At 39.2% G+C, this 18,399-nt stretch overlaps 1 protein-coding gene across 1 annotated transcript in view; it reads left to right on the top strand.

The window, feature by feature from the left end:
• The first annotated feature begins 7,619 nt into the window (after positions 1–7,619).
• Positions 7,620–18,399, top strand: part of LOC135504269 (immunoglobulin-like and fibronectin type III domain-containing protein 1) — a 42,030-nt gene continuing 31,250 nt past the window's right edge. Inside the window, exons 1-5 of the mRNA XM_064922668.1 lie at positions 7,620–7,668; positions 15,813–15,935; positions 16,373–16,512; positions 16,597–16,696; positions 16,792–16,838. Of these exons, the coding sequence (XP_064778740.1) occupies positions 7,620–7,668; positions 15,813–15,935; positions 16,373–16,512; positions 16,597–16,696; positions 16,792–16,838 (459 nt within the window). The remainder of the gene's footprint in view (positions 7,669–15,812; positions 15,936–16,372; positions 16,513–16,596; positions 16,697–16,791; positions 16,839–18,399) is intronic.

Here is an 18,399-nt window from a genome sequence, read left to right as displayed (position 1 = left end):
TAACAAAAAAGTAAACTTCACTTGTTTTTTCTTCCTGTTTTCCTCATCGAGATCTGGTTATGTCTCTTGCAGTATTTTGGATGACCAGGCACTGGTGACATAACCCAAAGGCCGCCATGCTCCATTGAGGGGCTGGCCATTGCTGTCTTGTTAGCACCCAGGCGGCTCACCTCAGTACTTGTCCATGGCTGGAATGATCACTATGTGCCATGACATTTTATCAATATGGAAAAGGATCGAAGAAGGGACTAATCCAGTAGGTTTATGTGGGATTATATCTACTCTGGAGGCTATTTAGTTCCACTTGGGGAACTGTATGTGGAAGGACGAACATGGCAGGAGACTGGCACCACATGAAACTTGCTGGTCTTATTGAAATAAACACATCCGGCGTTCTAGTCAGCTGCAGCTTGTTATGATATTTGTACCTCCAGACGATTAGTATTTCATTCTTTTAGGATGGCTCACTTTAGAAGAGGAAGCTAGGTGAACTCATTGAACTTACAAATAAATTAATGTTGCTTAGATGAGAAACATCAAAAATGTCTACACAGATTTGAATGATAGTGAACATGTTTAGATGCCATGTGTATTCACTTTTTGATGTAAACAAATATCAATGCTTGGGAAAAGGTACTGTGGTCTGTACGCATTTCACTAGCAGCAAACAGCTTGGAAAGCATGTACTGCATTGTCGTGTATCAGTTGAAAGATCGCTGTCACGTACTACAACAACAGGACCAAGGCGTCCAAACCTCTTGCTCCCTGTGTTTTCATTTGGAGCGCAATGTTAGATGTTTTATTACCCAGTTTAAAATATCCTCCTTGTCCTTTCATCAATCATGGTCAAGTGACCGCATTTGTCATATCAAGTTTTGGGGACATGCAACCTTCAGCATAACAAGTTCATATTCTTGATTATTTATGCCGCTACAGTATATAGGATGGTGACATAGAAACAGAACTACAGAAAGACTAGTAGAGTGTCTGTGCATACAGTAATGATGCAAACAACATTGCACAAGCACAATATATTGTATCCCCCAGTCGAGATTCAGAATTGTCCTTTGGATCATGACCAGACTGTCAAAGCAGCAGTAATTACATAGAAGCCACTCTGAGTGTGAAGGATTAAGATCTCAGTGATATCAGAAACAGACACGTTCCCATGGAGAGGACCGAGTATAAACAGGCATTACACGCAGTCTTCCTCATGCAAGTGTCTGCCATTGGAAAGGCAGGAACAACTGCAAAAACAAACTGTTAGACACGACTATCAGGCAGATGAGATAAGGTTTTGACTAGGCTGTTTTGACGCAAACATCAAGGGTGGTGTTTTTATGCTTAGTTTCCTGACTTCTTTATGCTATCTGTATCCTTTCAAAGGATACATCAAAAATAATACATTATCCCATTAAAATTCAGTATCAAAAATGTGCAACAGAAAAGAAAATTAGAAAGGGGGCAAATACTTTTTCACATTACTGTATATACAGAAGTATTTATGATTTTCTCTGTTTTTGCATATTTTTGACACTGAATGTTTTCAGATCTTCAATTAAAACCTACTATTAGATACCTGAGTTTACATTTTATATTTATTTATTTCAAATAAACTAAGTTATGCAACTGTGAGGAAACAACGACTACGGGAAGCGTTTGGTTGGAGTCATTGCAGGTGGCACAACTAGTTATTGAGTGTAAGGGGGCAATTACTTTGTCACACAAGTATATTGGGTGTTGCATAATTTTGTTTATGAAATAAGTATGACACTATTGTGTTATTTGTTCACTCTGGTTTGCTTAATCTAATATTAGGTTTTGGTTGAAGATCTGATAATATTCCGTATGAAAAATATGCAAAAGTAGAGAAAATTAGGAAGGGGGCAAGTACTTTTTCACATCACTGTATATTAGAGAAATTATTCAACTGAGATCCTTGTGTTGATTGAAGGTTAAGTTCTCACAGCAGTTTTCCAAATCATTCAAAGCCCTTCAACTTTAGTTTAGGTCAATGGGTTTTTCTTTTAAAAGACTCATAAGAGTCCTCCAACAACAACTGTCTCAGAGCACTAACAGGATGAGAAAAAGATATGACACAATAAAAATAAGGTACTCTTCATTACGCATAACATGTTACATAATGCATTCAGCATGATGAAAGGGACAAGTGACTCCTTCTTAACCTCAACCTGTGAAGTCTATGTTGTAGTATCATCACAGCTGATGACCATTAGCGCTATGAGAGGTCAGCTATGTAAGATCAATATTAACCCACGTTGTGTTTGTAAAGCTATAGTATATGGGAAGCATATGGTGTTTCTCGTCATTTCACCTTGATGAAATTACTACAATATTCTTTGAAGTGCTTTTTAGCAGTAACACTAGTTGACCGTTGAATAGAGGCATATAAGAACTGAAAACAAATTATGTGAATAACTTCATGTACATATAGTGCATTTGAAACAATCCCCATTTTCTGTTTGAATTAAAGGAGCTAATGAATAAGATAAATCTACTCTCTGATTGAATGATATAGGCACTGTATGCGTGACAAGATTTGAATACCAACCTAATAACTTAGGTTACATAGCTTTAAATGGAGACCACCACACCAATCATGTTCTTTTCAGCAAATGTTTCTGTGAAGATGGCTAGACTGTCACCAGTAATTATGTGGTGTAGAGAAACTCAGTATCTGTTGATACCCCTCACTCCATCATCCTTTTCATCACATAGCCCCCTACCCCCAGACCACCCTCCTCCCCTTTTGAGGAACCGTCTGCCTAAATACAGGGAGAGCCTCCTCTTGATCAGAATCACTGTGTCTGGTTACTAACAGGCTGGCAGAGAAATCAAACCCATTTCCCCCAAAGGATTTACTACAAAGCAAAACCTTGAGGGCAGCGAGACAATACCCCAAGAAATACCCAAGCCCTCAAATACAGTCTGAGTTGGACTAACAGTACGTGAGCATTAGACAGGCGACAGGCAGGTAAGCTACCTTTAACTGACTATTGCAAGATCATACTGAGTAAGGTCACTGGAGAAATGTAATTTAAAAACATAAAACAGATTTAATTCCCAGGTGTACCTGAAATGTACCTACAGTGTACCTAAAGTTATACTGGATTTTGAAAAACAAACACCCTGAGGGTTCTACTAAGAGGGAGATCAGTCATCTATGAGGAATTACCATATTTTTGCCCATTTAAAGGGTAATATATTTGGTTAACTGTTCTACACTGGACCATACTGTATTTTTCCCCAATGAGCTCGGTCCCGGCACACTATCTCTGTGATGACTTAATTCTTGTCGTAAATGTATTGTAATGCAATATTTCATGCTGCACACAATAAATGTAATTTAAAATGTGATGTCATTCATGACATGTGGGTTTAAGTTCTGGTACGCTATTTAAGAAAAGAAATATCAGCCTTTCACTTTTTAATCAAATCTAATTATATTTTTGTAAGAGAATGTAATTTTTTTCTTTCTTTCTTGATTGATGATGTCCTCATCTGATTAAAAAAAGACATTCTATGGATTACATTTCAGGCCATGGAACCCATGGTGTCTTGGACCACATGTAGTAAGGTCAGCCGTAGTGAAGACCACAGGGGGTTGGTGGCACCTTAATTGGGGAGGACGGGCTCATGGTAATAGCTGGTGCGGAATCAGTGAAATGGTATCAAATACATCAAACACATGGTTTCCATGTGTTTGATGCCATTCCATTTACTCCGTTCCAGACATTATTATGAGCTGTCCTCCCCTCGGCAGCCTCCACTGGTAAAGACACAAGAAGTCATTGCAGTAGGCAGGCCTGGGTTCAAATACTAATTAAAATCTTTCAAATACTTTGAGTGTTTGCTTTAGGCTGCCTGGAGAGTCAGGTGGTCAGTGTTACCACTTTTGAGACTTTTCTATTGGTTGCATTGCAACAGACAATCTCAATCAAGCACATATACAGTATTTGCAATTATTTATAATTGCATTTGAACCCAGGTCTAGCAGTAGGTTACCAGCAGGGTCACAGCTAACTATAGAGTTCGAAGTGTGTACTGTCAGTGTTTGTCCTGCTAGTGTTATGACTCATGGGACGGGAAAGAACATGACAAGAAGGGAATGCTTGGCACCTTGATGTTCATTAAAGTCATATACTTTTTATTTAGTATGGTGCTCTGACTGCCAAGATGTAATGACCCTCAAATACATTTGGGACACTTTCCATGTAGCATTAATGCCTTCATTCAAACTACTGTAGCTCTAGGAATTTCTAAAACCTTAAGGTTCAGAGTTTGCCATTTTGTTCAGCAGGTTTGATTTATTGTACTCACATCAGCTAAGCATATACTTGTTTATTTGGAATGTTTCAAAGGAAATACTGTACTCAACAACGATCTCTCAGATCAGAATGTGAGGACATGTGAGGGTAAACTAGCCCAGCACTCTGATTGATTTATAAAACTCAACTATCTGTGCCATATTTCGTCAGGCTTAGCCTCTCACTATGTCTCAGTTGGCAGGTACACATGCAAGTGAAGTTCTAATGGTTTTGACTTAGAGCATGGAACGCTCAATTAGAACGGCATATGCGTTATGGACAAAGAATCCTATCTTGATAATCAATCATTATTATTTTATTAACCCTTTTTACATCTGCAGTTGTATCAAAGTGCTTTATGATAAGACATACAGTATCCACAGCTCTAAACGTTTGAGAATTGCCTCTCATACCAAGACTAGGGATGCAAAGCTATAGTACCAGTAATTTACCAAATTATTGGAATCTTACGTCATTTTGGTAGTTAATATCAAATCTATGGCGATCGTAACTTTGGTAATTTATATTGAATTCATATATAGTATTCCTTTTTTATATCAGTGTTCAAATTGTCCATTAGTTTCTAGTAGATAGATCATATGGTTGAAGAGAAAATAGCCTAAATAGTGAAAAAAACATCTAATCAACAATGGCATTATTTGTAACTAATTCTGCTACCTGTCCAACTATTGACTTTTTTCAGAACTGCTACCAGTTTGATGCCAAAACATTTACATCAAATACATGTTGACAGTGAAACAAATAAAAGTATTAAAAATATATACAGTGCCCTCGGAAGGTATTTAGACCCCTTGACTTTTTCAACATTTTGTTACGTTCAAGCCTTTTTCTCATCAATCTACACACAATACCCTATAATGGCAAAACAAGAAAAATGTTTTTAGAAAAGAAATATTCTAATGAGCCCCCCCCCCCCAACATTTGAATTATCACTCATAGAGCAAAGAACACTTTTGTGAACTGCAAATAATAATTTCAGGGCTCAAGGGATATTATTTGAGTCATTACGATTCCACACCTTTCCCAAAGGACCCTTGAGGAACCCTCTTTTCTTTGTGTATATAGTGCATTCAGAAAGTATTCAAACCCCTTGACTTTTTACACATTTTGTTACGTTACAGCCTTATTATAAATTTTTTACAAAATCTCATCAATCTACAAGCAATACCCCAATATGACATTTTTGCAAATGTATTAACAATAAAAAATAGAAATGCCTTATTTACATAAGTATTCAGACCCTTTACTGTGAGACTAGATTATTGAGCTCAGGTGCATGCTGTTTCCATTGATCATCCTTGAGATGTTTCTACAACTTGATTGGACATGATGGTAAATTCAATTGATTGGACATGATTTGAAATGGCACACACCTGTCTATATAATGTCCCACAGTTGGCAGTGCATGTCAGAGCAAAAACCAAGCCATGAGGTTGAAGGAATAATCTGTAGAGCTCCGAGACAGGGTTGTGTCAAGGCACAGATCTGGGAAAAGATACCAAAAAACGTATGCAGCTTTGAAGGTCCCCAAGAACAGTGGCCTCCACCATTCTTAAATGGAAGATTTTTGAACCACCAAGACTCTTCCTGAAGCTGACCACCCAGCCAACTGAGCAATCGGGGGAGAAGGGCCTTGGTCAGGGAGGTGACCAAGAACCTGGTCACTCTGACAGAGCTCCAGAGTTCCTCTGTGGAGATGGGAGAACCTTCCAGAAGGACAACTATCTCTGCAGCACTCCACCAATCAGGCCTTTACTGTAGAGAGGCCAGACAGAAGCCACTCCTCAGTAAAAGGCACATGACAGCCCATTTGGTGTTTGCCAAAAGGCACCTGAAGACTCTCAGACTATGAGAAACAATATTTTTTTGGTCTGATTAAACCAAGATTGAACTATTTGGCCTAAATGTGTGTGGAGGAAACCTGGCACCATCCCAATTGTGAAGCATGGTGGTGGCATCATCATGCTGCAGGGATGTTTACTATATATAAAGGATATTTCATGCTGAAACCCCCATATTAAACACCTATGGTATTCAATTGGTTGATGGTTTATATTTAGGATAATGTTTTACAGCTTTGACATATTTTTTATTTTAAAATCATCTTATTCAATTATTTAATATATTTGACATGTGATAAGGCCACACAGAAGGCCAGCCATTATTACCGACACCTGTGATAATCTGAAGTACTCAAAAGGGCACTTAAGTAATAGATTACATAAAATCCTTGAAAGACAACAATATTCTGGTAGTTAAGTGGAAAACGAATGTTTCCAGTATTATACCCTCCCTTTGCAACCCTAACCAAGCTTTTCTACTGCAATCACCTTAGTCTGACACTTTTTGGCACAGGCTCTCTAATTCTGATATTTTGCCTTTTTTTCCCTCTTTTTTTCTCTCAAACAGATCAGATCGTTTGCCGAAAACTGTTACAAACTAGATACTTGTTTGCATTTTTATATCAAAAACCTTTGTTGACCTTGCTATTTCTATCTGCGTACCCATTCAAGTATAACCACTCCAGTCATTTGCACAATCTTGGTGATAGCATGATCATAGTTTTATGAGGTATGTGCCCTATCACATGCACAGGGTTAGTTTAATGAAAGGTAATACATCTTCTGAATCCCATGTAGTTAAATTGGCTTCTGACAGTTTAAAATGACAACACCACACAAAAAGATGAAAGGCAATGTACTATATGCTGTATCTTTACCAGATGATGAGAAACACAGACACACACACACACAGACACACACACTTTGCCTTGCTCAAGATACACAATCATATGCGTCCCATAAATTATGAATATTGTCAGCCAACAACAAGGAACATTTCATCTCTTAGATTAAATACAGTCTACGGTACAGCACACTGTGCACCCTGAGCATGTGTCATTGTCACTGTTATAAGCTGTGGTCACTATCAGTCACACAGGAAAAGGGCATCAGCCTAAAGTTCATACACAACATGCATCCTTCACACTCCACATTTAATGGACACTTCAGCAAGTGCAAGACTTTACAGATGACATGTTAACATTGCCTTCTAGAGACAGACATACAGCTCAGCTGTGTTCAGGAACTTTGGACTCTGCCACCTCTTTTGGAAAGACATTCTCGTGATAGATAAAGTATAATGGAGAACAATGATTGAAAATATAAAAATTCCTAAGTAATCAATCAGTTGATGTTTACATGATGTTTTCATTTACAGAGAGCCCCCTGATTGACTGAGCTTTTGGATCACACACACATATCTGCCAAGATGTGGAAGAAGTCAAAGGTCACAGACCAGACGGCCACTGGCCAAGGAGGTACTGTATACATGAGTGTTCCTTTCTCTCCTTCCTAATTCCAGTACAGTACATACTAAGACAGAGAAGACATCAAACATCAAGCGTTATCTTCACAAGGCCCCCAATGATTGCCAGAGAAAATAAAGATGGGAATACCTTGTGGTGCACTGTGGTATTGCAGTAGCCTATATTGGCAGCAAACTCTACATGACCAAATGTATGTGGACACCTGTTTGTCGAACATCTGATTCCAAAATTATGTCTATTAATATGGAGTTGGTCCCCCTTTGTTGCTATAACAGCCTCGACTCTTCTGGGAAGCCTTTCCACTAGATGTTGGAACAATGATGCATGGACTTGCTTCCATTCAGCTACAAGAGCATTAGTGAGGTTGGGCACTGATGTTGGGCAAATAGGCCTGGCTCGCAGCCGGCGTTCCAATTCATCCCAAAGGAGTTCAATGGGGTTGAGGTCAGGGCTCTGTGCACGCCAGTCAAGTTCTTCCACACCGATCTCGACAAACCATTTCTGTATGTACCTTGCTTTGTGCACAGGGGCATATTCATGCTGAAATACGAAAGGGCCTTGCCCAAACTGTTGCCACAAAGTTGGAAGCACAGAATCATCTAGAATGTAATTGTATGCTATGGTGTTAAGATTTCCCTTCACTGGAATCTTAGACTCGTGTGCTGCTGCTCGGCCATGGAAACCCATTTCATGAAGCTCCCGACGAACAGTTATTGTGCTGAAGTTGCTTCCAGAGGCAGTTTGGAAGTTGGTAGTGAGTGTTGCAACTGAAGACAGACGATTTCCACACGCTACGCGCTTCAGTACTCTGCGGTCCGGTTCTGTGAGCTTGGATGGCCTATCACTTGACAACTGAGCCGTTGTTGCTCCTAGACGTTGTTGGGAGGTGGCATCCTATGATGGTACCACATTGAAAGTCACTGAGCTCTTCAGTAAGGCCATTCTACGGCCAATGTTTGTCTATGGAGATTGCATTGCTGTGTTCTCAATTTTATACACCTGTCAGCACTGGTTGTGGCTAAAATAGCTGAATCCACTCATTTCAAGGGGTGTCGACATACTTTTTTATATACAGTGCTGTGAAAAAGTTTGCCCCCTTTCAAAAAATGTCTTAAATTTAGCATATTTTTGATACTGAATATTAATGGGATAATGGGACCAATGTCATCCAAAAAGTTTTACTTTTCACTCATCTGTCCGTAGAACATTCTTCCATGAGTTTTGATGGTCATCCAGGTGCTTCCAGGTGCCTTTTGGCAAACTTGAGTAAGAACCTCATACCAAGGTTTTTTTATTTTATTTTATTTCACCTTTATTTGACCAGGTTGACCAGTTGAGCATGGTGGTGGTAGTGTGATGATTTGGGGATGCTTTGCTCCCTCAGGACCTGGACGACTTGCCTTAATTAATAGAATGAACCATGAATTCTACTCTGTATCATATAATTCTACAGGAGAATGTCAGGCCATCTGTTTGTGAGCTGAAGTCGAAGCGCAGCTGGGTCATGCAGCAAGACAATGATCCAAAACACACAATCAAGTCTACATGAAAATTGGTTAAAAAGCAACACACTTTACTTTTTGGAATAGGCTAGTCAAAGTCCAGACCTAATCCCAATTGAGATGTTCTGGCAAGACTTGAAATTGGCAGCTCATGCTTGAAAACACACAAATATCACTGAGTTAAAGCAGTTCTGCATTGAAGAGTGGGCCAAAATCCCTCCACAGCAATGAGACTGATCAACAACTACAGGAAGCATTTGGCTGCAGTCAATTCAGTTAAAGGTGTACGGCGGCAATTCATTTTAATTATAATTTGTAAACTCAGGTTCCCTTTATGTAATATTAGGTTTTGATTGAAGATCTGATGACATTCAGTGTCAAAAATTTGCAAAAATAGAGAATATCAGAAAGGGGAAAATACTTTTTCACGACATGGTATTGTGTATGTTGGCAGAAAGCCTGCTTTAGCATTGCTACTTATACTGGCCAAGTAAAACTATTTTTGATAATATTAGGGTTACAAAAATGCTTTCATCGTGTAAACGATTTTTCTCTGGGACCAATTATTTTCCCATTATGAACAGGAGAATTTGTTTGACTTTTTTTCATATTGCGAAAAGGCTGTCCTTAGGGAACTCAATGGAGTGAAGAAATTGTACTTTGGTAATGTTTTCATGCATTGTGGCTAGTGGGCCCTAGTGTGATTGATTAATAGTACCTTGTGGAATTACAATAAAGGAACTGATGAGACAAACATTTCAGATATTTGCTTTATGGTAATGCATAAAAAGACACTACTGAGGACCACAGAATGGCAATATCAGGGCTCCTGCCAACCCTTAACTCTCAGGCACTATGGATGTACCAAGGTGCCTGATCAGTCTATTATGAAATGTTTGTATTATTTTTTTAAGTAACCTTTATTTAATTAGGCAAGTCAATTAATATCAGATTCTTATTTACAATGAAGGCCTACCCCGGCCAAACCCTAACCATGACGACGCTGGGCCAATTGTGCACCGCCCTATAGGACTCCCAATCACAGCTGGTTGTGATGCAGCCTGGAATCAAACCAGGGTCTGTAGTGATACCTCTAGCACTGAGATGCAGTACCTTAGACCGCTGCACCATTTGGGAGATGAACCACCCCAAGAAAAACCACAACAAAGGAAATAAGAACATTTTGTTTCAAGTGATCAGCAGTTTCAGAAGAGGCGACTAAGACCCAAGACAATGAACAAGACAAGATGGAACTCGGTTTAAAGTTAATGTTCAGTCTCATTGAATATTGAACATTACAGATGAGCCCGAGGTTTGTCTCCTTTATACACAATGGCAGCTCTTTGAAATATAGCCATTCAATCGGAGTTGAGTAGAACATAAACACAAGCACATTGGAGTTGCCCTGAGGATGGGGAGGGAGGGCCATGAAATCAAGCTCTAGGGTCTAGTACCATGTCTCACAGGAGAGAGGAAAAATCTCTACAACATGACATTTTCTGAGATTCAGACACATCTGCAAGAAATGAATGAAGTTGTATTGCCGTACTAACTTGGTCCTTGTAGTACCATTAGTTAAGCCCATTAGGAATATGTCTTTAACTATTGTCCTTAAATGTACAAAACTACATTCCAAATGTAGCAAAATGTCTTTGTACCTGTATTTGTCTTTCACCCCATTTTTTAAATTGGTCACACTTTACTTTAAGCCAAAAATCCTTCATTACTTGTTTTAGGCATATATGAGCCTTTATGATGATGTATTATAAAGCTTACATAATATGTTACATAATGTTAATTTATGGCTTTAAGTAAAGTGTTACAAATGTATTGCATGTCCCTATGTTGGAATATATCCTGTCTTTCTGTCTTTACCATACATATTGTAATGTATGAGGATTCTAATGTCTCTCTGCCATTCTGCCAAAGTACTAGGCCTAAACCATGTCTTTGCCAGAAAGGTACTTCTCCTCTCCCTCTCTTCAAGTCCTTCCCAGGATTAATGTTTCTTGTCCCATCTGCTTCCATGTCATCCTTTTGTCTTTGCACGCCCAGGCCCTTCAGAGGCTGAACAGGAAGAAGAGAAAAAAGGTAGGACAGTGATGATCAAAAAGCAAGTTTAGCTTTTTCACTCACTGGTGTTTTGGTTTTCAAATTCCATATATTGAGGCAAATTGATTTTGATTAGTTGTCCTGAGATTCTAAATATTCTGGGCAATTAATTAAATCAGTTAACCTCATGCTGCCTTCAGGTCAGATGTGACCTCTGGATGTATTTGAAGATGAAAAACACAAACAAACAACATTTTCAACTATTTTGGATTCAAATGTCAGTGGTATAGTATCTTTGTTGTATTCATGTTTTAGACGATTGTGTAGTATGTAGTATTCATGCACATTATTCTGGAATGCACATAACGGGAAATATAAATGTTTATTTTCTTAAGATATTGTAAAACATGAAGGTAAACTGTAATCAATGTACTTCAGGATAAAGAGGTTGATTTTCCTTTGATGTCTACATTCTGTTACGAAAACATAAAAAATACAAAAACTCATATGTGACAAAACACTTCCAAAAACTCAAACATTTTCCTGTGTGAAATTGTAAAATACTATTCACATTCAAGGACAAGACTAATTTGTAAAAAATGTACTGCCCAGTGCACTTTGGATGTTTATTGTCCTGTTATGTGAACAGTAAAGGCATTCAGACAAACCATTTCCAGTACCTCACATGTGGAAAAGCACGTCATGACTGACATCTGCTGGTGAGGATAAGAAGTCAGATAAAGCCCCAACCTAAATGTCAGTCATGCAAAATAAACAACCTGACCAGAGATGCAGCAGGTGCATAGTATGTTAAACAAAATGGAAGTAAATATACATACATATATACATTACCAGTCAAAAGTTTGGACACACCTACACATTCAAGGGTTTTTCTTTATTTTTAATATTTTCTACATTGTAGAATACTAGCGAAAACATCAACTATGAAATAACACATATGGAATCATGCAGTAATCAAAATATATTTTATATTTGAGATTATTCAAAGTAGCCACCCTTTGCCTTGATGACAGCTTTGCACATTCTTGGCATTTTCTCAACCAGCTTCATGAGGTAGTCACCTGGAATGCATTTTATTTAACAGGTGTGCCTTGTTAAAAGTTAATTTGTTTGCATTTGAGGCAATCAGCTCTGTTGTGACAAGGTAGGGATGGTATACAGAAGATATCCCTATTTGGTAAAATAACAAGTCCATACTGTGACAAGACCAGCTCAACTAAGCAAATAGAAAGGACAGTTCATCATTACTTTAAGACATGAAGGTCAGTCAATACAGAAAATGTCAACTTTGAAAGTTTCTTCAAGTGCAGTCGCAAAAACCATAATGCGCTATGATGAAATTGGCTCTCATGAGGACCGCCACAGGAAAGGAAAACCCAGACTTACCAGAGTTCACTAAAATTCCCAGCCTTCGAAATTACAGCCCAAATAAATGCTTCACAGAGTTCAAGTAACAGACACATCTCAACATCAACTGTTCAGAGGAGACTGCATTACATTTACATTTACATTTAAGTCATTTAGCAGATGCTCTTATCCAGAGCGACTTACAAATTGGTGAATTCACCTTCTGACATCAGTGGAACAGCCACTTTACAATAGTGCATCTAAATCATTTAAGGGGGGGTGAGAAGGATTGCTTTATCCTATCCTAGGTATTCCTTGAAGAGGTGGGGTTTCAGGTGTCTCCGGAAGGTGGTGATTGACTCCGCTGTCCTGGCGTCGTGAGGGAGTTTGTTCCACCATTGGGGGGCCAGAGCAGCGAACAGTTTTGACTGGGCTGAGCGGGAACTGTACTTCCTCAGTGGTAGGGAGGCGAGCAGGCCAGAGGTGGATGAACGCAGTGCCCTTGTTTGGGTGTAGGGCCTGATCAGAGCCTGGAGGTACTGCGGTGCCGTTCCCCTCACAGCTCCGTAGGCAAGCACCATGGTCTTGTAGCGGATGCGAGCTTCAACTGGAAGCCAGTGGAGAGAGCAGAGGAGCGGGGTGACGTGAGAGAACTTGGGAAGGTTGAACACCAGACGGGCTGCGGCGTTCTGGATGAGTTGTAGAATCAGGCATTCATGGTCAAATTGCTGCAAAGAAATCACTACTAAAGGACACCAATTAGAGGAAGAGACTTGCTTGGGCCAAGAAACACAAGCATTGAACATTAGACCATGGAAATCTGTCCTTTGGTCTGATGAGTCCAAATTTGAGATTTTGGGTTCCACCCGTCATGTCTTTGTGAGACACAGAGTAGGTGAACGGATGATATCTGCATGTGTGGTTCTCACAATGAAGCATGGAGGAGGTGGTGTGATGGTGTGGGGGTGCTTTGCTGGTGACACTGTCTGTGATTTATTTAGAATTCAAGGCACACATAACCAGCATGGCTACCACAACATTCAGCAGTGATACTCCATCCCATCTGGTTTGCGTTTAGTGGGACTACCATTTATTTTTCAACAGGACAAAGACCCAACACACCTCCAGGCTGTGTAAGGGCTATTTGACCAAGAAGAGAGTGATTGAATGCTGCATCAGATGACCTGGCTTCCACAATCACTCAATGTTTTGGGATGAGTTGAACCGCAGAGGAGCAAAAGCCAAGAAGTGCTCAGCATATGTGAGAATTCTTTCAAGACTGTTGGAAAAGCCAAGAGTGCCAAGTGTGCAAAGCTGTCATTTTGTAGAAAAAAATATAGAACAATTTTATTTCACCTTTTTTAGCCAGGTAGGCCAGTTAAGAACAAGTTCTCATTCACAACTGCAACCTGGCCAAGATAAAGCAAAGGAATGCAACACAAACAACAACACAGAGTTACACATGGAATAAACAAACGTGCAGTCAATAACAGAATAGAAGAAGTCTATATACAGGGTGTGCAAATGGCGTCAGGAGGTAAGGCAATAAATAGGCCATAGTAGCAAAGTAATTACAATTTAGCAAATTAACACTGGAGTGATAGATGTGCAGATGATGATTTGCAAGTAGAAATACTGGTGTGCAAAAGAGCAAAAAATGTATAAAATCAATATGGGGATGAGGTAGGTAGTTGGATGGGCTATTTACAGATGGGCTGTGTACTGCTGCAGCGATCGGTAAGCTGCTCAGATAGCTGATGCTTAAAGTTAGTGAGGGAGATATAAGTCTCCAAATTCAGTGATTTTTGCAAATCGTTCCAGTCATTGGCAGCAGAGAACTGTAAGCAAAGGCGGCCAAAGGAGGTGTTGGCTTTGGAGATGACCAGTGAGATATACCTGCTGGAGCGCGCTACCGGTGGGTGCTGTTATGGTGACCAGTGAGCTGAGATAAGGCGGAGCTTTTCCTAGCAAAGACTTATAGATTACCTGGAGCCAGTGGGTCTGGCGACGAATATGTAGCGAGGGCCAGCCGACTAGAGCATACAGGTCGCAGTGGTGGGTGGTATATGGGGCTTTGGTGACAAAACGGATGGCACTGTGATAGACTTCATCCAGTTTGCTAAGTAGAGTGTCGGAGGCTATTTTGTAAATGACATCGCCGATGTTCGAGGATCGGTAGGATAGTCAGTTTTATGAGGGTATGTTTGGCAGCGTGAGTGAAGGAGGCTTTGTTGCGAAATAGGAAGCTGAATCTAGATTTAATTTTGGATTGGAGATGTTTAATATGAGTCTGGAAGGAGAGTTTACAGTCTACCCAGTCACCTAGGTATTTGTAGTTGTCCACATATTCTAAGTCAATACCGTCCAGAGTAGTGATGCTCGCCGGGTGGGCAGGTGCGAGCAGCAATCGGTTAAAAAGCATGCGTTTATAATGAGTAATGTAGGTGTGGCCAAACTTTTGACTGGTACTGTATATATACAGTGCATTCAGAAAGTACTCAGACCCCTTGACTTTTTAGACATTTTGTTACATTACAGCCTTATTCTAAAATTGATTAAATTGTTTTTTCCCCCTCATCAATCTACACACAATACCCCATATTGACAAAGCAAAAACGGGTTTTTAGACATTTTTGCAAATGTATTAAAGATAAAAAACTTAAATATCACATTTACATAAGTATTCAGACCATTTACTCAGTACTTTGTTCAAGCACCCTTGGCAGTGATTAAAGTATATTATCCGCACAGAAGAATGGGTGAAACTCCCCAAATACAGGTGTGCCAAGCTTGTAGCGTCTTACCCAAGAAGAATGCAGGCTGTAATCTCTGCCAAAAGTGCTTTAGCAAAATACTGAGTAAATGGTCTGAATACTTATGTAAATTTTATTTTATATAGATGTGCTAAAAATCTAAAAACCCTCCTTTGCTTTGTCATTATGAGGTATTGTGTGTAGATTAATAAGGGGGGAAACAATATAATCCATTTTAGAATAAGGCTATAACATAACAAAATGTGGAAAAAGTCAAGGAGTCCCAATACATCCCGAATGTATTGTATTTATATATCATGATCGAATAATTGATAATTGATTCATGCCATTTTTGAGTGCAGTTCATGTATTGATTCATTGATTGGATTTGTGTATTTGTAAAACATTTGTTGGGGCTTAATCAGACTTATTTCCCTCTTACTTCTCATCTTTTCTCCAGCTGGCATCAAGAAGAGGTCCAAGGTCCCTGGGGTCATGATCACGCAGTTTATAGAGGTTCTACCGGAGGGCAAGAGCACCCCAGACTTCCTCCGCAAACCCATCGCTCTAACCATTCAAGAGGGTGAGCCCCCAGGATGTTTTAGGGTTTCTGTATCAGGCCTAGACCCTCTCAGTGTTGGTCTATGTGCTCAGAGGTGTCATGCCCATAGGGGGCACAGGTGCACGTGTCCCCTAAGATTTGTCAAACATTTTTAAATACATGTTTTTTTTCTTTGTAATACTACACTTAGCTTGTATTAAGTTGGCTTTAGCTAGTCCAGATATATTTCCAATCTCCCAAACTCATAACTAGCTACCAAGAAGCCTTTTCATGCTATCAATCAAGTTAGAGTAGCTAGCTTGTCTAACTATTTTAGCTAGCAGACCTGCTGGTAGACTTGTTGGTAGACTTGTTTGTAGACAAGCAATAACTAAATAAGACTCACATTCCTTTCAATCCTTTTTCATGTTGGGATTGGGGTATTTTATAATGAATCAATGTTTTTGAACATCCTACAGGTAAATTAGCCATTTTCAAAGCCAATGTGTGTGGGCATCCCAAACCAGAGGTGACTTGGGGAAGAGCTAAGGGGGATATGTCAGACACAGAAACATTTCAAAAGAAATATGATGAAGCTACTGGTGAATACACTCTAGAGGTGAGTCTAACCTTATGCACAAGAGTATACATATAACCTATGAATCTGTTCAGTTGTGATTAAACAGTTAATTTATTTCACCAGATTCACAGAGTGTCTGGAGAGGAGGCAGACACTTACAAATGCTATGCTATCAATGAATATGGCAAGGCTATTTGTACTGCAGCATTGAATGTGATTGAGGGTGAGAATGTTTGTTTCTTTACACTTCATATAACTTACTTGTATGATCAGTTGAGTCCTTGTATTTTGGTGCTAATCCTAAACGTCTGTTATTAGTTGGATTCAAGAAGAAGAAAGCCATGGAGCAGTTAGAAGACATAGGTGTGTATTTTCATTCATTCATCCATCCATGATTAAAGGTTTTTTTAAACTACAAAAGACTATTTGGAGAAGGAGATTTTTCAATCCGTGGCCTAATATTTTTACCTGTTCTCTAAAAAAACAGCATTGTTTATGGGAACCATTTTTTAATTATGAAAGCACATTTAATAATTGCATTTATGTGTTTGCTTACCATGTCAGGTGGTACTGTTGATCATATGCCAACAAGTATCATTTTTAGGATGCAGTCATTCAATTGGTTTTGGCGCCAAACATTAGTTTGCTGCTCCACTAGTTAATCATGCTTTTTGTGTTTTAATGTTACTCCTACAAAGTGCACATATGTCATTATTAGGGATGGCTATTCCTATGTTAAAAGTAATGATTAGAACTTACCTTTGATTCCTCGTAATTTAAGAGGTGAAATATTTGTTCCCTTGTCGTGCTCAGGAAGGGGGCGTGTCAACCAGAACTTCGTTCGTCCATGTGTTCGTCCATCCTTTGTGTTGGGTAATGCCCAGTTGGCTAAATCCCAGTGGGAGAGCAATGTGTACCCTGTTTATTCAATACTTAGGCATGGTTCTACACTAATAATTTAAGTGTGTATTTATGGCAATTGTGTGTGCTTGTATCATCTGAATGTATTTTTGTGGCCCTCTCATGGGCCACAAAATCCATTTTTTTTCATTCCATTATTTGTTGATTTGTTGCAATGGTAGGCTTATATTCAAACGTGAGGCCTTGATGGAAACATATGTAAGCTCTGTCATTCTTGTTGCAGCCAGACAGGGGACAGGTTGCTACATGGCTATTATCCGGCATTATTAAGTCCTTATAATCTTGGTTTAGATTTAGGCTTACTTATTATTTGATTTCTGTCCAGTTTATGTTCCTGTCTGTTCATCGTCACGTTTATTGTTTTGTATTAACGTCATGTAGCCCAAAGCCATTCAAACACATTTGTCTTTCAACTTCCGGCTCATTGACAAATGCAAACCATTGTTCAATATGAACTAAAATGGTCATTTTAAATTAAGTAAAATTGTGGGACTTGCTTTAGCTCTTTAAAATTATTTTTGTGGTTGTGGATGACATTTTCAGATTTTGTATTTAAAAAACAGAGAAGAAGACAAAGATTTCATACACCAGCTCTGGAACGGCTTGCGTACCACTGATTTAGACATCACTTCTCTCAAGGCCATTTTGTGTGATTCTTTCACAAGACTCTGACATTAGCCATAGTCATATATAACGTGTAATGGCATAACACAATAGATTACATTAACTGGAATGTTACTCTCACTCCTGGTTACACAAAAAGAGCTGTGCGCAAACTGGACCCAAAAATATTCTAATGAGTCGCCGCCCCCAACAGTTGAATTATCACTCATAGAGCAAAGAACACTTTTGTGAACTGCAAAGAATCATTTCAGGGCTCAAAGGGATATTATTTGAGTCATTATGATTCCACACCTTTCCCAAAGAACCCTTGAGGAACCCTCTTTTCTTTGTGTATATAGTGCATTCAGAAAGTATTCAAACCCCTTGACTTTTTACACATTT

The sequence above is a fragment of the Oncorhynchus masou genome, chromosome 18, assembly GCF_036934945.1.
Source record: "Oncorhynchus masou masou isolate Uvic2021 chromosome 18, UVic_Omas_1.1, whole genome shotgun sequence".
NCBI lineage: Eukaryota > Metazoa > Chordata > Actinopteri > Salmoniformes > Salmonidae > Oncorhynchus > Oncorhynchus masou.
Note: the sequence above shows the minus strand (reverse complement) of the source record. Positions and strands in the feature narration are given on the sequence as shown.